At 53.4% G+C, this 25,251-nt stretch overlaps 9 protein-coding genes across 10 annotated transcripts; 5 read left to right on the top strand and 4 right to left on the bottom strand.

Annotated features, from left to right (window-relative positions):
• Positions 1-84: 84 nt before the first annotated feature.
• Positions 85-1,785, top strand: PV07_00908 (uncharacterized protein). The gene is made up of 3 exons (XM_016387399.1): positions 85-486; positions 548-844; positions 930-1,785. Exons 1-3 carry the CDS (start codon positions 365-367, stop codon positions 1,315-1,317), a joined length of 807 nt encoding a protein of 268 aa, XP_016254327.1. The 5' UTR covers positions 85-364; the 3' UTR covers positions 1,318-1,785.
• Positions 1,786-2,902: 1,117 nt separating this feature from the next.
• On the top strand, positions 2,903-4,533 carry PV07_00909 (uncharacterized protein). The gene is made up of 3 exons (XM_016387400.1): positions 2,903-3,250; positions 3,353-3,579; positions 3,669-4,533. The coding sequence occupies exons 1-3, from the start codon at positions 3,069-3,071 to the stop codon at positions 4,352-4,354; spliced, it is 1,095 nt and encodes a 364-aa protein (XP_016254328.1). The 5' UTR covers positions 2,903-3,068; the 3' UTR covers positions 4,355-4,533.
• Positions 4,534-4,993: 460 nt separating this feature from the next.
• Positions 4,994-6,209, bottom strand: PV07_00910 (ribosomal protein L24). Its single transcript, XM_016387401.1, has 3 exons — positions 6,123-6,209; positions 5,941-6,053; positions 4,994-5,860 (listed from the first exon to the last, which is right to left on the bottom strand). The coding sequence occupies exons 1-3, from the start codon at positions 6,139-6,141 to the stop codon at positions 5,591-5,593; spliced, it is 402 nt and encodes a 133-aa protein (XP_016254329.1). The 5' UTR covers positions 6,142-6,209; the 3' UTR covers positions 4,994-5,590.
• Positions 6,210-6,355: 146 nt separating this feature from the next.
• PV07_00911 lies at positions 6,356-11,562 on the top strand. 2 transcript variants are annotated; one of them, XM_016387403.1, is made up of 2 exons: positions 6,356-10,532; positions 10,649-11,562. In XM_016387403.1, the coding sequence occupies exons 1-2, from the start codon at positions 6,584-6,586 to the stop codon at positions 10,660-10,662; spliced, it is 3,963 nt and encodes a 1,320-aa protein (XP_016254331.1). In that variant the 5' UTR covers positions 6,356-6,583; the 3' UTR covers positions 10,663-11,562. The 2 variants fall into 2 exon arrangements, with proteins under 2 accessions (XP_016254331.1, XP_016254330.1); XM_016387402.1 differs by having other exon boundaries at positions 6,356-11,562.
• PV07_00912 (uncharacterized protein) lies at positions 11,468-11,794 on the bottom strand (the record flags this gene model as incomplete). Its single annotated transcript, XM_016387404.1, has 1 exon — positions 11,468-11,794. One exon carries the CDS (start codon positions 11,792-11,794, stop codon positions 11,468-11,470), a length of 327 nt encoding a protein of 108 aa, XP_016254332.1.
• Positions 11,795-11,989: 195 nt separating this feature from the next.
• On the bottom strand, positions 11,990-12,178 carry PV07_00913 (uncharacterized protein; the record flags this gene model as incomplete). The annotated part of the gene is made up of 1 exon (XM_016387405.1): positions 11,990-12,178. The coding sequence occupies one exon, from the start codon at positions 12,176-12,178 to the stop codon at positions 11,990-11,992; it is 189 nt and encodes a 62-aa protein (XP_016254333.1).
• A 1,402-nt stretch (positions 12,179-13,580) lies between these two features.
• On the top strand, positions 13,581-15,602 carry PV07_00914 (uncharacterized protein; the record flags this gene model as incomplete). The annotated part of the gene is made up of 4 exons (XM_016387406.1): positions 13,581-13,694; positions 13,758-13,922; positions 13,969-14,336; positions 14,402-15,602. 4 exons carry the CDS (start codon positions 13,581-13,583, stop codon positions 15,600-15,602), a joined length of 1,848 nt encoding a protein of 615 aa, XP_016254334.1.
• A 3,602-nt stretch (positions 15,603-19,204) lies between these two features.
• On the top strand, positions 19,205-21,166 carry PV07_00915 (uncharacterized protein; the record flags this gene model as incomplete). Its single annotated transcript, XM_016387407.1, has 2 exons — positions 19,205-19,350; positions 19,417-21,166. 2 exons carry the CDS (start codon positions 19,205-19,207, stop codon positions 21,164-21,166), a joined length of 1,896 nt encoding a protein of 631 aa, XP_016254335.1.
• Positions 21,167-21,439: 273 nt separating this feature from the next.
• On the bottom strand, positions 21,440-22,276 carry PV07_00916 (uncharacterized protein; the record flags this gene model as incomplete). Its single annotated transcript, XM_016387408.1, has 1 exon — positions 21,440-22,276. The coding sequence occupies one exon, from the start codon at positions 22,274-22,276 to the stop codon at positions 21,440-21,442; it is 837 nt and encodes a 278-aa protein (XP_016254336.1).
• Between the last annotated feature and the right edge of the window lie 2,975 nt (positions 22,277-25,251).

A 25,251-nucleotide genomic window follows, 5' to 3' on the forward strand; every position in this document is an offset into this window, starting at 1 on the left:
TAATTAGTGCGATGATGCGCTTGGGTGGCTTCGGTTGTAGGATCAATCGCTAGTCGATGACGGCGGGGTAAACACCTGCTTAATCGCAGTCTGCCCTCGTATTCCTGGAAGCCTTGTTTTGTCACTTGCTGGGATTAGTTATCGGGGACACCCATACAATCGATTTGTAACCCGCGAGCACATCATTGCGGGGCTGGAAGATCTTGGGCGAAAAGCCAGAAGCTCTTAAGTGAAGCTCGAATGACCCAAAGGTGTCTGCGTCACTCTCTGTTTGACGATCTGCATTCCTCGGTCGCCGACCAAAGGCATCAATTGAATTGTGTTGTACCGGCTGCCTTCCAGCCTCCGTTTCTTTCGGACTTGTATGACAATAACTGCGGGACAAGCTGCTCATAACAGACTTCGACTCGAGGCTGACAGGTTGACTTCCTCTACAATGGCATCACAAAAAGCATGGGCCGTGGTTGCCGGTGTCGGCCCTGGCACGTAAGTCTCGACTCTAGCGACAGCATTGGAAGAGTGTACCGGAGTACTAACCCTTGGACAGAGGTGCCTCGGTCGCTCGTCGATTCGCACAGAACTATGCTGTCGCCCTCCTTGCTCGAAAACCGGCAAACTTTGAACCCGTCGTCAACGAGATCAATGCCGCTGGCGGCCAGGCAATTGGTATCAGCACCGATACCTCTGACAGCAAAAGCGTCAAGGCTGCCTTTGAGCAGCTGCAAAAAGAGATGGGGGGCGCGTCGCTCGCAGCCGCAATCTACAACGTGGGAGGCAGGTTTGTGAGGAAGCCCTTTCTGGAATTGACGGACGAAGAATTTGAGAGTGGGTGGGAAGCCAACGGGTATGTCGAGACAGAAAACATTTGCCAATGCAGAAGGCTCCCGTGAAAAACGAAAAGTTTGCTGATGTGACTGTCATCTGATCAGGCGAGGAGCGTTCCACTTCTCGCAGGCCGTCCTCCCACTGCTTCTCAAGAGCACAAACACAGAGCACCCACCTACCCTCATCTTTACCTCTGCCACGGCAGCCATGAAAGGCTCCGCTCTGTGCGCGTCCTTTGCAACTGGGAAATTTGCAATGAGGGCCCTGGCACAATCGCTGGCGCGAGAGTTTGGACCCAAGGGTGTGCATGTGGTCCACGCCATAATTGATGGCGTGATTGATATCGAGCGGACGAAAGACTGGAAGTTCGACCATCCCGAAGCTAAGATCAAGCCAGAAGCCATCGCCGACTCGTATTGGTACCTGCATACCCAACCTAGGACTTGTTTTACCAACGAAATCGACATAAGGCCTGCGGTCGAGAAATGGTGAGAAGCAATTGCGTGCACAACTCGGGCCGGGTGACTTTTGGAGACTGGGCCTCCGGTGGAGGTTGAAGCCCACTGGGATCCTCTCTCGGGGGGCAATATTTTGCTGGGTGGACGGAAATACGCCCGCTCTCCGCATGGAAGCACGTTTGCTGTTGTTGTGGGATGAAAGGCTCCAGAAAAGATTCCACAAACTCGCTCTCTTCGTTCTCCGAGAAGTGTCGGCTCCGAGAGACAGGACGAAGGACGTTTCGAGTCCACCGGAGGGTAGCAGCCAGGTCCCCTGCAATGACTGAGGTGGCGCTGATAAAATTAATTATATCTGCCTTAGGCTTACAGCGAGGATAACACTATTGGCCTGGTAGCCCTGTACATTGTGTAGCCCGCGTATGTTTTTCGCAAGAGGGTGTGTCGTATTCCCACTATCCGATGCACCGCAGGCTTATTCAGTGCGAGATGCGGACAGCACGGGAGCTTTGGCAGCATCTCCGCACAGGCTAAACCATTGTGAGGCTTTGCTCAGCATCTGCCATTAGTCGTTTCAGCCACTGCTCCCACCTCGTCCTGGCCAGCGGCCAGCAGCCAGCAGAATGGACAGTGCCCTCGGAACTTCGGCCAGCATCCAAGGCTACGACGGACGGACTCGACCGGGGAAGTGCCGTACGTCGCACGAACAAAAGCATGTTGGAACGTCTCGACGACAGGCTCTCGGGGTAATTCAGGACGACGCTGCATCACCAGCTGCGGTGGGAGTGGAGTCGAGCGGCACGATGGTGACGGCGTACTCAAATCATACGCAACAGACGAATTTCTTCCTCTCCACATGGAGACCCCGGCGATCCACGGGGGGAGGTTGAGTGACATTGGGACAGTCGCTGAGTTCGCTTTATCTCCGCCTCCGCCGATTCCATCCCTCCCTGCGCTGCGCTGCTGGTTCCTCGTTTAATCCTAACTTTGGCGGAAGCGATGACGCACCCCATCCATCTCTCCCACCGAGGCTGTTTGTGCCAGCTCCAGCGCTGGGTGGCGCTGTGATTGCCCTCCTCCCGGCGAATCACTCACAACGTTGCCGGACGATAGCCAGCAATGACCATCCCATACGGGATCCCGGCCTCCAAAGTCAACCTTCCTCACCGTATCCTAGCCTCGCAGCCTTTTACCCTGTGTCCCCCCTCCCCTCCCTGTTCGAAAAAGTCCTGCCCCATTAGGGAAGGCGACTCGCTGATCTGGAAAGGTGGCGTGCTTGCGAAGCTTGTCTCTGGTCAAGCAATGCCCCCTTGCGTGGCGGAAAATCTCTCCTGACAGGCCGAATCGCTTGTATTGCTTCATCATGACGCCCCAGAGCCCTGTCCCCGGCGGCTCGCGTTGCTGATACCACAACTACCGGGTGCCTTCGTTGCGGGCCTCGTCATTGACGGACCCTATCTCTCTCCAATCCACTTGTGGATTCGGTTTTCACCCGAGCGAGTTGTTGAGGAGGACCAAATGCGCACCAACGGTAGGTCCGGAATGCATGCTGGTTATGAATCAACAAAGGTGGGAACGAAAGAAACGTGGTATCGACCGAGGTCGTGGGAGCGAGGTCGTGGTCTACATCTAGGGCCGCTCACCCCAGGTTTTGAGAGATTTTTTTCGTGATTACTCTTCCATCTCGTTTCCCCAGATCGTCCTTCCCCCAGACTGCTCAGAGGCAGCATCCCCAGATTCCTGAATATTAATCACGGTCGATCCGCAAAGGGAAGACGCACCGCAGCCATGGCCAGCGACCACCCGCCCTCGTTAACTCGCCAGCATACGCATGACATTGAACTCGGTGTCTCGGAGGTCCTCCAGCGCCATATCACTCGCCATGTGGTTGCGCCAAAGCCTGTGTCCCAGCGAAAGCTCAATTTTGAGCATAAACGACCGCGGATTCTGCGGGAAATGATGGCAGAAGCGTGAGTAGCTACGGCCCCAGTTTGATTATTTGCGCCAAATCTTTTATTTGCACATGTACACGTTTCCCAGGTGTGATATCCGATGCTAACAGCAAGTACCAGCACCGGCGTGTTCTTCTACGTGTTCCCCGGTATTGCGTCTGTGGCCTCATTCACCCTCGCAACTACCAATGGTGTCGGAGCCGCGGTTGGAATCCCGGTCTTTGGAACTCTCTTCCAGATTGGTTGTGCGTTCGCCATGGGTATCGCGTTTGCTATCATAACCTGTGCTCCCACCAGCGGTGGGCACTTTAACCCGGCTATCACCATTTGTTTCGCTATCTGGCAAGGTAAGTCGCGCTTTTCAATGTCTTTGGTCGCGACCCGGGGCAAATTTTCGAAGCAACCAGATTTTGCTAACATTGCCCCAACCATTCAGGATTTCCATGGAAGAAAGTCCCCCACTACATTTTCTCGCAGATCTTTGGCGCCTTCATGGCCGGTTTGTTCCTGATGGCGTGCTACTGGCCCCAGATCCAAGCGGCGAAAGCCATCGACATCAAAGAGCACGGTACCGCGGTCTACAACGGCGGCGTGGCCAGCATATTCTGCACGTTCCCCAACCCGGACCAGCACAACCAGGGATACCTCTTCTTCCAGGAGTTCTTCGTGGACAGCTACATTGGCATTTTGATCTGGGCATGCCTTGACCCGGCCAACCCCTTTGTCAGCCCGACTTCCGCGCCCTTCACGATCGGCCTCGTCTACGCGACCATGGTCTGGGGCTTTGCCGGAAATAGCATCTCGACCAACCTGGCAAGGGATCTGGGCACGCGCATCGTCGCGGCCATCTTCTTCGGCGGTGAGGCCTTCAGCTTCGACAACGGCTACTCGTGGATCTCTATCCTGGTCAACATCCCCGCCACCATCTTCGCCACCGGGTACTACGAGTTCCTGATGCGGGACAGTCTGCAGAAGATCCAAAAGGGTCACGCCGAGCACGAGGAGGGCGAGGAAGGTCTCTCCAGGTACTTGTCCAAGGTCACCGGGATGGATGTGCCTCCGCCGCCGTCCGAGCGCGGTGCGATGAATGCTGCCAACGGCATTATAGAGAAGCAATTCTGAAGGGAAAGAACAGGAGAGATGACTTGTGGACGTGATGGGCACAGCGTATAAGAATGGGAAATGGTTCACGGCGACGACGTGTGTTCTAGGACCGTCGTGTGTATAGATTCCCCCAAAACCCTCGATTGTGTTCATGAGTCGGGTATACAGAACTATGTAGTGGCACAGAGTGAACAAGGAAGTTTGCCTCACCTCACGGTTTTCTACGGAGGACGCGGTACGTGACCTGGTATATTCGTCCGTGGGCTCCACAATATCGCCAAGATCTACTACTAGCCAATAATAAAATACTAAGTTCTTTTCCGACTCGTCGTGGCATGGTAGAATCTTCGCCTCGCAGTGTGGAGATAATGTGCTCATGCTTGCATTTGGCGTTAGTCGTTGGTGGTTCTCTCGTAGGTGATTTATATGTAAACCACCTTAGCTATAACGGTAAGTGAGGGTATGCTCCTGGGGCGTCGAAGCTATTGTCCACGACTAGCTCAGCACGAATCCCCGGAAATGCACCGGGCTCCTTGACATGCGGGCTGTCCTGGTGCCGAGAGATCACGGGGGACGAATCTCAAAAGGCTGATCTGAGGAATTGACCCACGACGGAATACCAAAATCGCGGAAACAGAGAAAATAGATAGATAAACAAGGAAATCCATGACGTGGAGACCGGGAGGGGGGAATTGTCCCTCGCCATCAAATCCTGCAACTCATTGGATCGTATCCTTGTAGACAGTCTGCCGGCGAGCTTTCCATCCTCTCACAAAAGGAGAAGGGAAAAGATGATTGTTCAATTTGCGCCAGCCGTATACCTTGGGTAACCACGGGAAGATCGGTAGACAAGGAGATAATACTGGCAAAAAAGTCTGCAAAAATCCTGGAGCGTCAAGGTTCGGAGAATAGGAGGAGGGGGGAAACATGCTTCTGCAAGCATCGTTGAAGAAATGCGGGTTGACTTGCAAGCTGGAGCGAAAAACGTCTGCCCCTTGACCTGTTCTTTTCGAATGATTTTGCTTCGTTTTTCTTTCCATTCAAGCCCCGAATGAGACGTCCGGTCTTCGGGTATGTATGACGCCCCTCACCTCTATCAACTCATGTCGTTGATAACTATCCTCATGGAAACCGTCGAGGAATGCTCCGAGTCCGATTGAATGGTTTTCCTGCTCACCCCGTGCATTGGGAAAAATCCAGTATCGCCAGCTCCCCATGACAAGGACATGCGCACGCTCGCTTTTTCCTCTCTCTCTACTCCTTCGACTTGACGGCCTCTCTTCCCTTGCCGATCCTCTCCAGGATCTTCTCTCGGTCCTTGTCGAGCTTGAGTTTCGTCACAACAACTTTGCTGGGATGCACGCCGATCGGGACGGATTGGCCGTTCGACTTCTCTCGGGATACACGTTCGATGTGGATGAGGTATTTCAGTCGGTAGACCGAGGTGACTTTTCCCTCGCGGCCCTTGTTGGAGCCTCGCACGATGGTGACTTCGTCGTCTTTGCGGATGGGGATGCTGCGGACCTGTTTACCTCGTAAGACCTGGGCTCTCTGCGGCCAAATGCGCACAGACAATGTTCTGTGCGTAACCGTGGGAGTCGTACATTGTGCTTTTCTCTTAGTTCCTTGCTCAGAGGAGCGCTCATGATCGTTCGTCGCACGCTGGACGGGGCGCCGAAGTGAAGTTTGCGAGACTTGCGCCTCGACGAGGCAAGACCTATAGGGAAAACGTCAATGTCGGTCTCTTGTGTTGTGGAAATTTTCTTGATGAGAGGAGCATTCATACCATGGTTCGTCTTCGTCATGGTTGGGCGATTGTGGGCGTGAAAAAGGAATGTCGAACAATAGGCAAGATCTGAGGTCTCAATATGCGTTTCCCGAATTTTGGCAATTTTGCGGTGGTGCGAAATCCGCGGCTGCCAAGAAATCCACTTCGGTGGATCACTCGGCACGGTTAGCGCAGTTCGGGGGGCTGCGCTTTCTCCATCTGCGCATCAGTGCGACACCCACGACTTCTGGCGACGAGGCGTCGTGGGCGTCTTCTTTACCTCCTTGGATCTCAACCCTGGTAGGGACTCGAAGTCGTACGGCAGGACCGACACTTAGTCCACGAACAAACTTTCCTGACAGGCACAAAATCGAGCCTCTCATGCGCCATCACCGGTCGCACATGTCAACACGGGTGGTGGATGGGTTCAGGCGAAGAGGCAACGGCATGAGAAGGAGGTGGCTGGCTGGTTGCTCTGAATGGACCATATTGGAAGGCCTGTGATGTCTTATCATTTGCATACGGGCTTCGGTGGATCTTACAATTCGCAAGAAGAGAACATCAACAACTCCTACAGTTCTGGAGGACATGAAAGTGCGAACAACCGATACCCCACTCATGCGTCCTATCCCAGGGATATTCGACAACCACACGCCAGTGCCTCCGGCTATGATTGGGCTGTACAACACCAGCAGAACTTTCCGAATAGCGCGGACCAACGAACGGCGTATAATACCAACGCCTGGGACGATAGGAGGACGCAAATCACACCTGACGACGACCGGACCCGGCAAGGCCAGCACGCGACACAGGCTGCGGCAGGTGGTGGCGGCAGCGGACACGCTTATTACAATCCTACACCCTCAAACTTGGCGGGGCAGAACAACAATTCACGTTTGAATAATCTGGCATATGTATCGGGATTGGATGACACGGCTTTGCAGCGACACGAGCATCACCAGCAACACTCAAGTACAGCTTCGACTGTAAACCATCCTTCAACTGCGGTGAATCGCGTACGGTCCCCAGCCACAACTCACAGCACATCGCGGTATGAGAACGCCCAGCCTTCAACGTACGGGTATGGGAGTGGTCTTCCCTCCCAAAATCAGCAAAACCCATTGTTAGGAGCACTAACAGCGTTTGATGGGGCTGTTAACGCCCGCTTTCAACAGGGCTCAGCCGCAATGGGAGGTCATTCGTCAACTTCGCCAGTGATGGAGAACTCTAGTTCGAGACAACAATTCTCCCAGAGAGCGGCCTCACCGTACTATCAACCTCAGGTCACCAAGACGCAAGCCCAGGGTTGTCGGTCCTCTACCACGTCCCAGGCCAACTATGGGAGAACTACCTCGGCAGCGTCGACTACTCAGGAGAAAGCCCGGCAGATTGCAAACATCAGTCAGCACAGAAGAGGACCAAGTATGGAGTCCTCGCATGGCAATGCGCAACCTCAAGTTCAAATGGTAAAGAGTATCTCGAACCTCCTTACTCTCTCGGCGGAGGAGCCGCCGCGGAGTCAACATTCGGCAGCACTTGAACCGCAGTCGATGCCGAATTATATTGACCCTAGCCAGGTATTCAATCCGTTCCATAAGGAACATGAGAGGAGGCGGAGAGAAATAGCTGCTCAAGCTGAAGCCGCAATGAGGCGAAAGGCAGAAGAAGAAGTTGCCGCGAAAAGGAAAGCCGAAGTAGAAGCGATATCTACAGCGGAGAATCGAGAGCAATTGACCAGAGCTCCAGCTGCAGTTACAGCTACTCCCAATATCACTAAAGCCAACAAAATGGCGAATCAGACGAAACAGACCAAAAGAACCACTTCTCCGGTCCAGAAACCTTCTGAAAATGAACATCAGCCCGATAGACAACCAAATTCCATGGACGGCGAGGCGGATATGGCGGCTGGACTTAAGGTTATGATGGAAAAGATGCAAGAGTTTCGAAATAAAGATCCTGCCCTTTTTCAAAAGCTCTGGGACGATATGCGAAACACATCATCGGTCCCGTCAGTCCCGTTACAATCTCCTTCCCCTCAGATAAGAACACAGCAGGCCCTTCCGACCACCCAAAGCCGACCTAGGCCGAATGGATACCGAGTTGTCGTTGAGAACAATCCGGAAGGATTGCCTGACTTAGGGCGCTTCCCTGCTGAACGACGTATCAGAGGGACATACAATAACAAGACCTCGTCCGAAACTGAGACCGCGACCGTTAAAGAAGCCAAATCGACCGGACCTATCCCGATCTCCAAACAAGAAACTATCACAACTCCTGCTGAGCAACGAACTTCAACTCCAGCAGTACCGTCAATTAAAAAGACAGTCCTCCTCTCACAAGGCTTCCCGCCTCCTCAGTCAACCGGGGAGACTATGTGGCCCGAAGATAAACGGAATACTCTCGCACAAGTAGCCGTCAGATTTCTCAAAGCTAGCCCCGAAAATAAGGAAAGCGAGATCACCACTGAAGACATTCATACGATACTCGAACAGAATCCGAGTTATACTGATTTGTGTCTAATGCTCGAGAAAAAGGGCCTTAAATTTCATCGAGGTCAGTTCGCGAGACAACTTCTAAGCGACGTACCACAGCTGAGAGGGCCATTGAAGACTCCGCTTCCTCAAGCTCCTCCCGCTCCGTTGGCTTCTCAGGCCCCGGTCCCGGCACCAGCTCTCGAGATTTCTGCCGCTTCAGCTCAGTCAGCTGTCATGCCTCCGGGGCCGTTACCGGTCAATACCCCCGCTCCTCCTCCTCATATTCCTGCTTCTGCACCTACTCCCGGCGCTGTTCCTGTAATAAAGTTCAACACCGGGTTTCAGGCGGCAAGACAATCTCCTTTTCGCGGCCACCCGCCCGCTTCTCTACATGGTCAAATGCAGCGACCAAAGCCTACTAGGAACCACCACCAACCTCGCGCAGAACCCACGCCCGGTTCGAAGGAAGCAATGGCACGAAAACGTGACTTCTCGGAGTTAGTCGATCTGACAGCATTGAGCGACAACGAGGACTACGTGATGTCGAAGAAACAGGCACGAGTCGACAGCCCTTCTCCTGAACCGACAGATCTATTTCAGAAGCATCAGGACCAGCCCTCACATGCACACCCACCTCCGCTTCCTGTCCCATATACGGGCCCAGGGTACCCAGCTCCACTTCGGTTTGACCCCAGATTCCCTCAACAGCCACAAGGTTATGTTCCATTACCTCATTATCCACCACCTCACCTTCCTGCGCCCTCAGTTGCGCCGCCACCACCGCCGCAGCCACATCGGCCCATCAGAATACTTGCTAAACCTATCAATAAGCAGGAAGCCCTGCGCAAGACCTATTATGACGCCAAGACAGTAGCTAGGGACGTTCTAATTGCTGCTGGCAGACATCCTACTGAACGGCCACTCAATGCGCACATGGCAGGTCTTCTGGGGAAATATGTTGAATTTGACTCTGATCTAAGCACCTTTGACTGGAACGCAATAGATCCAGGTGGACCCCTAGCACCCCAAGTTCCCTACGCCGATGTCCCGACCGAGCCTCCTCGATTTCGTCTGGGAGAAGCAGGGATCCGGCGTAGAGGCCAAGTCCCGCCTCCGCAGTCTGAGACTGTCCAGAAAGGCTTGTTACCGGATCAGGGAAAGCGCAGAATGTCCCCGCCTGCGCTCGCACCTGTAACCGCGACCGCGACCGCGACCGCGACCGCAACGAGCACAGTTGGACCTCCTGCACCAAAAGTCAAGACAAGACCTCCGCAGCCCCCGTCTCCTACATCACTCTCGCAAGTCAGCACGAAATTGCAAAGTCCTCGTGTGTCCCTTCGCTCTCAAGCTAGAGAGACGGAGAAGGTGATTCCGAAGTCGACTCCGAAGTCGGTAATTCCTCAGAAGCGAAGGCAGAGCCTCATTTCCTCAAACAGCTCTCCTGTCTCAGATCGAAGGCAGTCGACTCGATCTGCGTCAACTCAAGTGCCTTCGACGGTGGAATCAAAGACAATGAGCACTGGCGTATTTTTCTCAAGCGGGAAGAGACGAGGGCGGCCTCCTGGAGCCAAAAACCTCCAGCCTACCGTTACAACGATGAAGAAGGCCGCAGTCCAGGAATTATCTTCGATTGAAGTCACCATTCCTTCACCTGCTTCGCCAAGCCTTCCTGTTTTCAAATGTCGATGGCGGGGTTGTAAGGCACATCTTCACAATCTCAAGACGCTCCAAAACCATATCTCAAAAGTCCACCGACCGACGGCGGAGGTGCTCAAAGAAGACGGCGGTTACATCTGCTGGTGGAAGAGGTGTGAATACCTTGTAGATGACGGCGAAGGCTCTCTTCGTCCCTCTGAAATATTTGACAACCTGAAAGACTGGCTCGGACACATTGAGGAGCACATGAAAGAAGTGGCGTCCAAAATCGGGGACGGTCCAACAACAAAGATCATCGGTAAGGAAACCAGTGCTGCACCAAAAACCTTTGATGTCTCAAGATTCGTCTTTGATCCTCCCTCACAACCTTCTTCGACTTCCTTCACTAGAACAATTTCTCACACAGATCCTCAGACCCTCCTCCGTGACAAAGTCCGCTACCTATCAGACGAACAGGGGAGGATAACCACTCCTGACGTGTCGGTCAAGTCCGTACAAGACGCCTTGGAACCTGACACGATGACGCTACTGAAAGCCGAACGCAGCGATGCAGAGAAACAAGCCCAAAAAAGTTTTATGAAGACACACCGCACGGAGAAGAGTAGCCCGAGGGCCGTCGCTGAAGAAACTCTGAAAGCCATGGCAGCAAGAAAGGCGAAAATCGGGCCTGGGATCGACCGTGGTGGGTGTATACTGGTGAACGAGGCGAGGAGGGCCACGTTGATTCAAAACCCGGGAATCCAGAGGGTGGTCGATGGGGATTATTGACGACACATCACGCAAGTCACGAAGATGAAGGAGCATGTCGCCTCCCCAGCGCAGCGCGCTGCTTGCGATCTGCAGGGGTTAGATAACATGGTTCCTGTTAAACGACGACACTCTGCAAACAGATATGCTTACTTCGACGAGATGTGTGGCGAGACATACAGTGGGAAAATCGGCCCTGGTGGACGAGCCTCTACGCCAGCACAAGTCGTCTTGTTTGCCTCGTCTATCTCTATGCCATGGATGATCTAAGAATGAGCTCCACATGAAATGTGGGACACCCAGTCGAGCAAGCTTTGTGTCTTCTCCAACCCAGGCTCGGATGTTGAAAAATAGCTGAGGTGCATAATCACAGAAATTGGTGCTGGTGATCCATTTGCGGCACAGCGAAAGCATGGTAAACTTAGGGCTTATTCGTCGGCTGGTATGGATACAGTAGCTCAACGTGCTTTTCCCAAGGGTTCCTTTTTATTTTTGGTCTGAAGGTCTCCCAGTGCCGTGCAGTCGCGCGGGAGTAGTAATACATATTTTTACATGAGGACCGTTAGGAACTAAGATTCGATCTCGTCCACTCTTTGCTTGGGCATTGAGTAGTCTGCGGTTTTGGGCTGCGGAGTCCCAGTTGTGGACCCAGCTGTCTGCTTTGCTTTGCTCTTGCTCTGTTAAACCATTGAATATTGCAGTGGGTAAACAGCGGGAGGTAGATATCGGATGGAGTTGGTGTAGCTTGGTACGGTCGTGACGAAGGACCTTGCACAACCTCATTCTCCTTCTCCTTTGCCGCCGTTTGTGCATGGGTGTTCAATACGTCCTCATGGTCGCCATTCCTCCGTGTGCACTCGTTGATCGACCTCTCCTCCGTTTCCCGCATGTGCGAGATTGTGCCTTTCGATTATGATGTTGCAGTTCCCTCAACTTTGAAAACCCCATGCACCCTGCTGGTATTCCCTTTCAGCATCTATCTCTCTTCAGTCGTCCTACTCTGGTATATCATCGAGTCTCCTCGCCAACAGTCGGGGGTTTGACGGCACCGACGCCGGCCTTCTCATCTCTCAGTTCTCCATTCAACTTCGAGTCATCCTGCGCATTGACCTCGAGGAAATGGTAGAGCACAATCAGCAACATCGCCGCGCTGCCGAGGAAAATGGCGAGGCTGTACAGTTGAGCGTCTGTTATCATTTTTGTTTCTTTGATTTCTCCTGCTCTTCCCTCCTTGATCCTTCTCCCTCCTGAGGGTCGGAATGTCGGAGGCTGACGCGGCGGTGAGGGTGGACCGCAAAGGCTGAGCCCGGTTGCGGAACTTTGCAAATGTCGCGGCGTGCGCTGCGGAGAGACTCTGGCGTTTGCAGGAAGATGGTACGAAGCAGGTGGGCTTGGGTTGGCCAAGGATATTGGGAGGTGTGTCGGATCGGATTGGTGGTAAAACCAGGGAGCTGAAGTGCAATGCTGGTGACGGTGGGCTGGATTCTGTCCAAGAGCGAGAATGTAAGACTGTACTTCCCTGTCCGTCTAGGTTTCGCAGGGAGTTAGAGAAGTGATCAGGAGTGGCTGAGATGTGAAGTCAGGGAAATAGAGTGCGAGGTGGACAGGATGCAGTTGCCAGCAGCATAGCCATTGAAGACAAAGGTCGCTTGCTGATTGGTCAGCCTTGTTCACGTCTCCCGCCTCTCTTTTCAACTTATTCGTCGAACTTTCACCTTTTCAACCTCGATTGCCTACGATCATCTACCGCACGCATTTAATGCATATATACTCTATCTGTCAACAATACGTGGCATCCGAGCTGCACAGTACCTATTTGGGCTGCTCCTGCGTGGCATTCGGCCTTGGTGTGGAAGAAAGGCTGACTACGCTAAATCTCTCAAGGCAAAGGCTACCGCTTCGACTACACCAGAATGCCATGAATTTCTTGACTGTCTATCATACATTCCAACTTGCTTTCGCAGATACGGCAGAGCGGAATCCAAACTCCTGCGATTGAGTACCCAGTGTCCCAGGAGGTCGAATATTACAGCTGGTGACTCGCCCGCGTAACGCATTTGAAATTACCTCAAATTAGAACAGCGCACTCCCCTCCGCATCTCCCTCGAAACTGGCGCACTATCGGACCCCCTGATCCAGAGGCGCCAAACCACGCTTCGATCTAGATCAGGATGGTCAGGCTAATAGATCAGAGCAATTTCCCCATGTCGTCTCAATTGGAAATGGTTCGAGTTTGCCCTTATGGATGAACCCAGATCGCCAAGGAGGCCTGAAGGCCGTGAGATGCTGATTGCAGTATACCTTTTCGTGTGTCGTTTCCATTCCTGTCAAGCCAGGTCCATTCTACAGTAACAGTGTTATACTTGCTGTTCCATCCTCTGATCTTTACGACTTCCTGGAGCACTTCTCTTGTCCGCAGCAGCCACCGTGCCTGCTAGGGAATCTCTCATGCTCTCACGACTTCGGCTGAGAGTCAGCCTACTGACACCATTATTATTCTTGAAACGATCGAGTATATAATCTATTCGATTATCTCATCTGACATTCTATCCACATCTCGATCTTTCTCCAGGGTCAGGATTCTCAGGGCACTGCAGTCATGAAGACGGCAGCACTCATTCTGGCAGCTGCAGTTACTCTGCGGTCGATGGCTACAGGAATACGTCTTCCGCCTTCCACAGGACAGGGTTCGGATCTGGCTCAATATATGTCGGTAAGAGGTGACAGGGAAAACTGCTCTTACACAGATGGCCATTGCTTATACAGCTTTCCATAGCGTCCAGACCTTCGCGCCCCGCTATTGAGGTTAGATACGTATGAAGCCGACGCGATCACGCCAGGATACTGGTTCCTCTCCCCCTTCAAGCATCTTGTGGTTGGGAGAATGGAAGACAAATACATTCCATACCAGAATGGTCCCCAGATCTACGATCACCGAGGGGTGAGTCACTTTGGTATCGGTGAATGTCTCTGTACTAATCTATCAGGAACTCGTATGGAGTGGCAGTCCCATGTTCGAGTATCGTAATGTCTTTGATTTCCGCATTGGTGAGGTCAATGGGTCACAGGTCTTGACCGCAATAGTCGATTCTGCACGCCTACTCGAATCAAATTACTCCATGGGCCAGAGCGGGTTCATCATCAACGAGAAATACCAGGTCGTCCAAGAAATCACGCTTTCCAGGACTTACAATATGCACGAATTCAACAGTGTCGGCAACAACCGAATTCTCATTGCCACCAGCGCCGATGCAAATGTCGACCTCACGGACATGGGCTTGCCGAACCACACGATCCGAGTTAAATCAGGGGGATTCCGGGAGTGGGACATCACTACTGGGAGGAGCGTGTTTGAGTGGGTGATTAAGACCACGTCTCCGTGGACGACTCGGTCATGAAAATGCCAGAGGATCTCTATAGGTCATGGGACGCCTTTCACCTTAATTCAATTACGAAAGATTCGCACGGTGATTATCTCGTCTCACTTCGCCACACGAGCACCGTCTACAAAGTCTCTGGTACAGATGGCTCTGTTATCTGGCGCCTGGGGGGAAAGTACAGTAACTTCCAGCAAAATTTCAACTTCTCTGGCCAGCACCATGCTCGGATTTTAACGGAGGACGATACCGGAATGACTATTACCCTATTCAACAACGCTGCCGACGACCGTGGAGCCCAAGAGGCCACCGCAAACGCCTCTTCTATGCAGGTGATCAGAGTTTATGACAGTGAGGAGCCACCGCGTGCTGTGCTTTTGGCCCAGTACGTCCGGCCCGACGGCCAGTTGACCGACAAACGAGGCTCCGCTCAAATCTTGGAGAGCGGAAATGCCTTTATCTGCTGGAGTGCCAATGGGTATATCAGCGAGCACACCCCCGATGGCCGCGTTGTGTTAGAAGCACGTTTCCTCAGCGAGCGTTTTTCCACGTATCGCGCGTACCACGTCGCCGACTGGGTTGGACGCCCTACCGAACCACCAGCCTTGATGGCGTACGCTCACGTCAGTGCCTCGTCTCAAGCACTTCCCTCGACCGTCCTGTATGTGAGCTGGAACGGCGCCACCGAGGTAGCTTCTTGGACTTTCTATGGTGCATCCGGCATTGACGAGAGCAACAAAACCTTCCACAAACTCGGCAGCGTCTCGAAAGTAACCTTCGAGAGCAGCATGGCAGTTGAGGGATATTGGCGCCATACCTACGCCGAGGGGTACGACGCACATGGAAACCTCCTCGGCACGTCGGAAGTCAAGGCGACCATCCTTCCTGAGCAGGCGGGAAGCCAATTTGAGCGGTACGACAACGAGGGTGGGATGCACTACCTCACCGCCAGTCTTTCTGCGGCAGAAGGCACGCTCACACTGCAAGCATCGAAGCCGGTCGCCGGCTTCGCTACTTTTGTCTCCTTGGCCTGTGTTCTTTACACGGTCATTTCGCTGTCATTACGGGCTTGTGGGCGATGCCGCCTACGGTCTGGTCGCAATCCTTCCCGCGGACGGCAACATCACGAAAAGACACTGAGCGATGATGAAACCCACGCTCTTTACACATACCCAGACAACCGTTGGTTCGAAAACGAAGAGGATATGGAGATGGACCACGATTGTAACAGCAAATTTCGATGACTGAAGGGGTTTGGAAGCAATGGATTCTAACTTTGATTGGGGACGTATGTTTCGTTGCACATTTGCCCCATGAACCGTGCGGCGTTGAGGACAGGGCGTTTAGAACGTGTTCAAGGACTCTAAATTGGCCGTTTTACTCCCTTTTGCTCTGACTATCATCCCTGAATTGGACAAATGTGAGTTTAGAGCTCACAAGGGCTGAAGGGAAATACTCAAGACGGAATAGCACCGGACAAAGATTTTCAACTATTAATGTCCTATGTATCCCTCAGGCACAGAAGAATATGGATTCGCTGCCACCATTCACATCGACTCGAAGGACATCAATACCGCTGGTCACGTACGAAAAACATAACTGTTCCATCCAGACCCGTAGCCAACATTGTTTCCTCCAAACCCCCCCCCCCCCTTTTTCCCCACCCACCCACCCAATCGGCTCCGCCTCGGCCTCGTTGGTCCGTCTAGGAACTTGAACTCGAGCCCGCGATCTCTGGAATGGCCGCATCAATTGCGCCACAGTAAGCGTTACCCATGGTAAGGGTGCCCCCGGGAGAAGTTATGGCCGTGGACGGGTTCGTGGCTGGATCGGGACACGTGCCGACGGTCTCGCCGATGTAACAGTTGTTTGGCCCTGCCCAGGCCCAGACTGACACGTCTCCAAGCGTGACGGCGGCAACGCAGCAATCTAGAAGAGAGGGGAAGAGCATATTGTCAGCACGGTTTTTTTGACTTGTTCAGGAGTGTGTGGAAACAGGCTGCCTTGGTTCCTTAGGTCCAGCCTTGGGAAGGGGAAATTAATGGGCACTCATAGCTCCCGGGGGATATGGGCGAAATATACGCAGGGAAAAGAAAAGGGGGGACGTACCGTAGGCATCATCTGCGGTGGTTGTGAAGACGTTCGAGAACCCCTGTACCACTTCGATAATACCTGTACCCAGATATTCATCTAGAAAATAATGCGCGCCGTCAGTATCAGTTTCTTTCTGAGGATCGTGGAGATAAAATGCGGCTGGGTTCGGGTTTTATGTCCCCCACCTCCCCTCGAGTGGAGGGCTCCAAACAAAGACCTCGATTGTATTCGAGAGGGAAGGCTCCCCTGCAAGATTGTTGGTTGCACAGGCAGCATACAAGGTGGTGGTTGTGATGTACTCGGTGGCTGTCGATGTCGAAGTGCTAGTGGAGGTCTGGGTGATAACGCTGGTTGTAGTCGTCGTTACCGTGCTCGTGGATGTGGTGGTGCCCGACGGATTCACGGTGGTGGTGGTAGTCGAGGTCGAGGTCGAGGTTACAGTTTCTGCCGTGGCGGTGATTGTCGATGTTGTGATGGTAGTCTTTGTGGAGCACGTCTCCGAGACCGAAAGATGGCAAACGACGCCCTGGGGGTATCGCCACTCGCTGAGACCCGGTTGGGACAGTATTTCCTTGTTACTACTGCTGCTGCTGCCCCAAGCCTTGGCTTCTCGCTTGCTGATGGGGTCAGGGCCGCCTGATCCGCTGTAAGTCGAGCCTGGGAGGGAGGTCTCGACCGGCGTGAAGGTCGCTGGCGCAGCTACAGTTGTCGTCGAGGCCGAAAGCGTGATGATTGTGGTCGTTGTCGTGGTTGTATCTGTTGTCGTGGTTGAGTCAGTGGTGCTAGTGACTGTTGTAGTCTGGATGGCGGTAGAAAACGAGGTTGATCCGGTTATGGTGGCAGTACTGGTGACCGTAATGGTGGATGTGCTTGCAACTGGCGTCAGAGTGGCCGTAGCAGTCGACGTGAGAGTGCTGGTACAGAGCTGGTACCGGGTGCTCCAAGTCGTTGCAGCATTCCAGAGCCCGCTACTTGGGCCCATTTTCGTATAGCATTTTATGCTAAGTAAAGGAGACGATGGAGGCGCGGGACCTTTGCTCGGTTGTCGACCAGGAGGAGCAGCAGCAGTCAGCGCAATGTACGAGGCCAAAACGGCCAAGATGTATACCGGGAAATACATCACTGCCGGCCTAGAAAAATGAGTGACTCAAGTTAGAATTGAAATTCAGAAAGCGAATGGAACTGGGCAAGCAGTGCTATAGAGAGTGACCGAACTGTACAACCATAGAATACTGAAAAAGATAACATAGGGACAGCATTTACTATCGCGAAACTTGGAATTGTCGTCCGAGTGCTGGGTATCAAATTTGGAGCCTACCATTCCCTGGATCGAAGCGTGTGGCGTATGGGGCCCGGGAATTGAGAGACTCTCGATTCGCGCCATGGCTGAAATAAAACTAAAAAACCCCGATCCCTCGACTGGTGCACCTCTAGTATTCTTTGGCAGAGTGGACAAAAGGAGCTACCCTCCCCAAGTACAAGGTGAATACCATCCCGAGAGATCGTGGAAGGTCTCTTTCGACCTTCGCGTAGGAGAAATTGCGCGGAATACCTTGTCCTTCAACGTCTTTGCGTGAACGATGAAGCCGTCATAAGGTTGCTCCAGCCAACTAAGGCCACGAGCTTGGTGAGCTTAGCTTGTGCCCTTATCCACCGGCCGAGTCCCCTTTCGTCTGGGGGTCACAACGTCTTTCTGGGTGCGGCCAAAAGCGGGCGAGGTCGTGCCTGGTTTGGCAATTGGGCTGGCAGCGGGACCATTACGACGCGCTCACGACTCTGGCTGACCCTGGATCACCCTGGATCACCCCGCCTCATCTCACATCGCGTGCAGAAGGTGACCAGAGCGGCACTGAGGAAGAGGAGACGAATCACGAACAACACACAAATTGCTATACCAAGCTCATCGCGAACGTGCTTCCCTAGACAACCAATGCCAGGTAATGACCAAAGCGCCAACAATCGATACAGTCTTTCAACAGGGTTCTCGCAGCGTGCCCACGTAGGTTGCTCCTTTCGATTCAAGACAGGAGGGCGCTCTGATGTTGTTCTGCCCCTTTTCGTCCTAAGACTAGCCAGGCACGCCAGCATGGGGTCAGGACAGGCTAGCGCAGATCAGAACACTTGCCCAAAAGAGATCGGGGCTGGTATGATGCACTAGAAGTCCAGGCAATGTAATGACGGTAAGGCTAGGTTCTTTGTATAGGGGGTCGTGGGGGTTTGGACTGCGCGAGTTTGTCCCTTTATGGCACATGTCATTATTACTCGAGGACGAGTATCCAAATTACCCTATTTGGTCTCGCCTTGGATAGCGGGACGGTGAGTGAAAGCTGTTCTAACCCGAGCCTCGACTATGCCATTGACTGACTACCAATGTGTGCCCAGAGAAGCACCCTGTGAGCGATATGTTGTGCCTGAAGAGAAGCAGGGCCCCACACGGGATTTCCTTCCTTATTAGGCATGGTCCACATCTTTACCCCTCCGCCGAGTTCCGAGCCGGAGCGAGAAGCCTTGTGACAAGGAGAAGGAGTCCAAGACAGTCAACATGACCCGATGGCTGGCCCTGGACATACTCAGTCGCTCTCGGCTGCTGATGTTCCCTTGCTAAGAACCAGAGAGCACTATCGACGGTTTTACGGCGATTCCATGAAGGTATAATCTTCGCGCCCGGGGCAAGGAGAGTTTCAAAACAAGCCCAGATCAGCCTGCTCCAATCGATATCCGTGCTCGGCTGATCGATTTCGGCAAGATAGAGATGAATGGCCCGACCAACATCACTGGCAAGTCCGAGCCGCGGCGACAGATGCATTCGTGCGATACGTGCCGCCGTCGGAAGATCAAGTGCGACTCGGTGAACAAGTCTCGTTGCAGTGCGTGTCACAAATCCGGAGTGGATTGTAGGTAAGCCGCTCCATTGCCAGGCACTCGTCGGAAGACGAGAATCCGTACGCTGACCGCGTCTCGAAGCTTTACTGTCAAATGGAGGAGACTGGACAGTCGGCGGTCCGAAATTTCGAGGACACCGGGGGAATCCTCTGCAGATACCCTCCCCGCGCCTCCGCGCTCTGATGGCTTGGGAGACACCATCCCATTCACCGACCTTTCCACAACCCTTGACAGTGGTCGGGAGGAGAGCGAACCGCGCTGCTATGCCCAAGATAGTCTCTCCCAGTTCTTCCACAAGAGCGTCTGGTCGTCTGGATGGGCCGAGTTCGACGACTACGAACGCCTGCGCCTGGCCTACATCGGGACTCCTGTCTCGAATTTTGCTCACCTAGTCAATTTGAACCAGAGAGGACAGCGGTTCTTGACCTACCCGCATCCTCGCATTCACCCACATCTCCCTTGGCAGCCCAACCCTGAAGACTATCTGAACAGGGCCCCGACCGTAGACAGCATCCGCCAGCTGAGCTCGTTCCCGGCCAAGGAGATCCGCGACGAACTAGTCGAGGCCTTTTTCGAAAAGATTCACCCCTGCTTTCCCGTGTTGGATGAAGCTGGCTTTCGTATCCTGTACAATGATCCCAACAATCCCCCACCTTTGATTGTTTTCCAGGCGGTCTTGCTAGCAGGGGCGCATGTCTGCGACCACCCCAAGGTAGCCGATTCGCGACAAACGGTCAAGTCAATTCTCTACCGTCGAACCAAACTCCTGTTTGATATGCGATACGAGAACAATAGGCTCTACCTGATTCAAGCTGCCTTACTTCTCACATGGTATCTTGAGGATGCCGATTCTGTGAGTCTCAACAGCTATCACTGGGTAGGAGTAGCGTGCCGGATAGCATTTGGCATTGGACTGCATCGCAATCTTCTGAACGACCCAAACACTCCTGATCGGATGCCTTTGTCTGACCGGAGGCTATATCGACGGGTGTGGTGGGTGCTGTATCAGGTCGAGATCATGTCGGCGCTCGAGCACGGAAGACCGTCGCTGATTCACTGTGACGATTTCGACCAGCCTCCATTGGAGCAGAATGATCTGCGTGAAGTCAACGGCCAGATCAACCAAAAGATCAATTTTGAGTATTGTTCCAAGAACATTGAGCTGTGCCGTATGATACTCGACATCCTCAGCGCCACGTCTCCTGGGGCTCTCCTTCGAGGCGAATGTCCAAACCTTGAATCCCTCAACGCTGGCCTCGTGAAATGGGCTATATCAGTTGCGCCAGGCAACACCTTCCCGAGTCTTCAACTGCAACTCCACTATCAGACCGTCATCCTTCATTTGCACCGGCTCTTCCTCGACGGGGATGACCGGATAGCCATGTCGCCAGATTCCAGTGATCAGTGCAACGCCGCAGCACAGGCGATTTTGTCCATCTTTGATGCCATCATTCGACTCGGTGTCTTGAAACAGTGCTACTTTCCATCTGTCATGGCGCTCATTGCGGCGGGCGTCAACATATCTCGGGTTATCGAGAAGCTCGTCGACAAAGGCTCGAAATTGCTCACCTTGAACGCCATCCGAAACCTGGAGACGGTGGTTCAGACCGCCGAGCTGTTGAAAAAGTCATGGGCCAACGCTGAGGGTGTCGAGAAACTATTCCGGATCTTGGTTGACCGGTACAAGGATTGTCTGCACGGAGAACAATACAGTCAAGACGTCCCTGCAACCACCGACTTCTGCAACTTTGATTGGGAGGCTATGCTGCTTTTCGATCCCCAGCCCGGACTGCCAGATCTAGAATGGATGGACGCCGGACCAGACCATTAGGACACTGTGTACGGTTTCTTCGTGAGATGACGGCGTGCTTCTGGCCTGAGTTTGCCCCCTGTACGTGGATCTTGCATGAGGTGGCGCAACTTCGGAGCACGTCCGCGGAGGATGAAAATATCTGCGTAGCAATGGAAAGGATCAGATAGGCACCAAAAGCGAGACCAATGTGTTCGCAAAGGAACAAGTCAATCAATCATTTCTTTGAATTGATGTCTAATTTCCCTAACTGGATGGATGATCTTGAACGCAGACCATAAATGTCCTCTCCGCTTAGTTGTCATAATCTGTTGAGCAACTCAAGTGCTCGTACTTCTTAAAGTTCTCTCCGTTCTCCTGGAGCTTCTTCATGACGAGATTGTACGAGTCGGGTCCGATCGCAACACGCATGGGTGGGTCTTTCATCACGGCCAACTCGTACATAACACGGGCGCCCTTGTCGGGGTCTCCCGCCTGCTTGCCATGGCGCTCGTCCATCGACTTCTTGGTGTCGATATGGTCGTAGGCAGTCAGACGGGGGGCGAATGTCATGCTTCGGCCTGTCCAGTCAGTCCGAAAACTCCCAGGTTCGAGGCAGGTGAGTTTGATGTTCCATTCCGGCTTCATTTCTTTGTTGACGCACTCGGTGAAGCCTTCCACCGCGAATTTACTCGCACAGTAGAGACTGAAGCCGGCCACGCCGCGCTGGCCCCCGATACTGGTGACCTGCTGGATCACGCCGCCAGGCGGAGTATTCTTGGTACGCATGGCCACCAGAGCCTCGCGCGTCACATCCAAAAGGCCGAAGAAGTTGACTTCCATTTGCCGCCGGATCTGAGACTCGTCGTACTCCTCGAAGCAGCCTGCCAGGCCATAACCGGCGTTGTTGACCACCACATCAATACGGGCGAACTTGTCCAAGGCCGTCGCGAAGCCGTTGGAGATTGATGTTTGATCCGTGACATCGAGCACCAAGGGCAAAAAGTTCTTCTCGGTTGCGTTCTTGAACGACAATAATTGATCCATGCTCCGAGCCGTGGCGACAACATAATCCCCGCGATCGATGACCTCCTGGGCATATGACTTTCCCAGACCAGTGGAGCAGCCCGTGATAAAGAAGACTCGTGGCATGGTTACTGCTTTGATAAAACGGTTGTATGGATTCCCACGGCAAAGAATTGGAATATCGCAGCAAAGCTAATCAATTCTGCTGCTGGCCTAGGTGGACAGAGATAAACACAAAGATCGGCTGTGGTAAGAAGCAGAGAAGATGCTCAGCACTTTTTTAGGTCGATTTATCCAGCAATCTGACCCAATTGTCTATCTGCATGTGGCCTGTTTGTGAAGACGCTCGGAGGACCACTGCCCGGAGGCACTTCCTGGCCTTCGGAACTCGGACTTTCTGCCTTACTTATTCCCCTCTTTGTACACCCGAAAGCACCTGCATTGTGTCATGAGACTGTGTGTATGTCCAAATGTGTTCGATCTGGTGTCATACGAGGCGAGAGATTGTCCTGTTCTGGGATAAATTGAAGCTGCTGCGGCGAGGCCCTGCAGGTTCTTCATTGCCACGAAGCATCAGCAGTGGAGAATCGAGATCGACAACCAGCCTCATCTCCAGCTTGAATCGGCTGTGGTTATTTCCTGCTACAACATGAATTCCTTCTTGAGGAGCTCGTCGAACGTTCAACCTATCAACCCATATCGCTTGTTGGGCAGGGGTCCGATCTCATCCCATGTGGCTACCACAACGGCCTCCTCGCGAATCATTGCGACGGCTGGCCAGGTCGGGGCTGATGAGGAAGGATTATTTCCAGGAGATGCAGAGGTCCAAATTTCCCGTGCTATTGCCAATCTCAAGCGCTGTCTCGAGGCTGCCGGTGCAACACCCCAGGACGTTTTCAAGCTGGTGACGTATACGGCTGTGGACAACACCTCGACTCACACAATAAACAGACATCTAGCAGCATATCTGAACGGGCATCGGCCTGCAATGACCTCCGTCCTCGTCCCTAGATTTGCGGCCCCCGAATGCATCTTTGAGGTGGAAGCGTATGCCTCGGTCAGTCAATGCTCTACCGCAAACCCTGTGGATGTGATCATCATAGGTGCTGGACTTAGTGGGCTCAAGGCAGCATATGACGTCCAGAAATCCGGGCTGAGTTGCTTGGTGATCGAAGCGCGAGACCGGGTTGGAGGCAAGACCTGGACCGTCGATCCTTTGGACAATGGCAGCGCGGTGGACGTTGGGGCCGCGTGGATCAACGACACCACTCAAAACAAGATCTACGAGCTCGTCAGCTCTCTCGGCCTGGAGACCGTCGTACAGAACACCAAAGGTAGTTTGGTCCAGGAAGATTTAGGTGGTGGTCTTCAGCTGTTTCCGTACGGTGGTGTTCCTAATGTAGGTTTCCTTCCAATGCACCCCTGGGAAGGCGATCTCCTAACATTTCAGCCAGGAGCTCTGCGAGCCTGGAGGCCTCGAGAGTATGATTCATATACGAGACCTCGCCGAAAGCGTCTGTCAGACGCTGGATATCCACGACCCAGTCGCTACGGGAGGCGACCTTGATATGTGTACGTTTCAAGAATGGGCGGAACGAAATGGAGCTGGCAAGACCGCTGTCGCATCCATATCGGTCTGGACGCGGGCCATGCTCGGCCTAGAGCCTTCCGAAGTCAGCGCGCTTTTCTTTCTCAACTATCTCAAGAGTGGTGGAGGTCTGATGAAGATGAGATCCGATTCCAAAGATGGCGGACAGTATATGAGACTAGTAAAGGGTATATTGTCTTCCCTTCCTGCACGCATCAAGGAAACACGAAACTGACTATTCTGCTTTTTTGGGCAGGAACGCAGTCGATATCGATCGGACTTGCTGAGCTCTTGCAGCCTGGGTCCATCGTTCTAAATTCGCCAGTGCGGGCGATCAGACAGACAGTCAACGGTGTCGTTACCGTGTCCGCCGGTCGTGGGGAGTTCACATCTCGAAAAGTCATCGTGTCAGTTCCGACACCGCTCTACCAGGAAATCAATTTCTCCCCGCCGCTTCCAGCCGCTAAGCAGCAGCTTAGCAAGGCAAACACTCTTGGATATACCTGCAAGGTGATGATATTGTTCGCCGAGCCCTGGTGGAGAGCCAAAAACCTAACAGGAGTCTTGCAATCGTTCGAAGGCCCCATTACGGTCACGAGGGACAGCAGCGTCGACTCCAAGGGATATTACTCCATGACCTGCTTCCTCGTCGGCCAGGCCGGCCGTGACTTGTCGCGAAAGACTCAAAGAGAACGCTTCGACACGGTCCTGGCACAAATTGAACGGTGTTTCGGCTCCGTGATGGGAGGCCCAATCCCCAAACCCATTGCCATGACCGAACATGAATGGGCGAAAGATCAATGGGCCCAAGGCTGTCCCTGCCCGGCTTCCCCGCCAGGGATCATGACCGATTTCGGCCACGCGTTGAGGACAGTCCACGGACACGTGCATTTTGTGGGCACTGAGACTGCGTTTGAATGGAAGGGGTACATGGACGGTGCCGTCCGTTCGGGCGAGCGAGGAGCAAGGGAAGTCATTCGTGCACTGAATCCAGCCAAGTTGTGAGTCCTAATAGGCAGAGGCAGGGTGGAGTGGTTCAATTTTATTCATGGGTCGAATTGCTTGCTTTTCCACCTAGGAGAAACAGAAACAGAAACGGGAAAGACGATTTTTGATGCTCTTTACTTGATACTGGGAACTTGGGGTCTCCTTGTGCAGAGCACTGACTGGGTGAGCAGTTAATGGACTCGCTGGGACGATGGTTGATCATATGCCATTTGGCGATTCGAGTCCCGATGTTCGTTTCCTATTTTTTCTGCTGTTCCTGCAGCTGCTGCATCCACGCCAGAGCGCCACCGGCCGAACACACCCTCTCCACACTGATGGACATGACCTCGACGACATTGCCCCAGGGGTCCTGCATGTACACCCCCTTGTGGCCCGTCAGGCCATAGCGGCCGTAGTCCATCCACTCCCCGACCTGCCGGCCGCCGTCCTGCACGACCGCCTGGAGCAACGCCTCGGGGTTCGGGTCCGTGACGCAGAGGTGGAAAAACCCGGGCCGGGCGAATTC

Source organism: Cladophialophora immunda (genome assembly GCF_000835495.1).
Source record: "Cladophialophora immunda strain CBS 83496 unplaced genomic scaffold supercont1.1, whole genome shotgun sequence".
NCBI lineage: Eukaryota > Fungi > Ascomycota > Eurotiomycetes > Chaetothyriales > Herpotrichiellaceae > Cladophialophora > Cladophialophora immunda.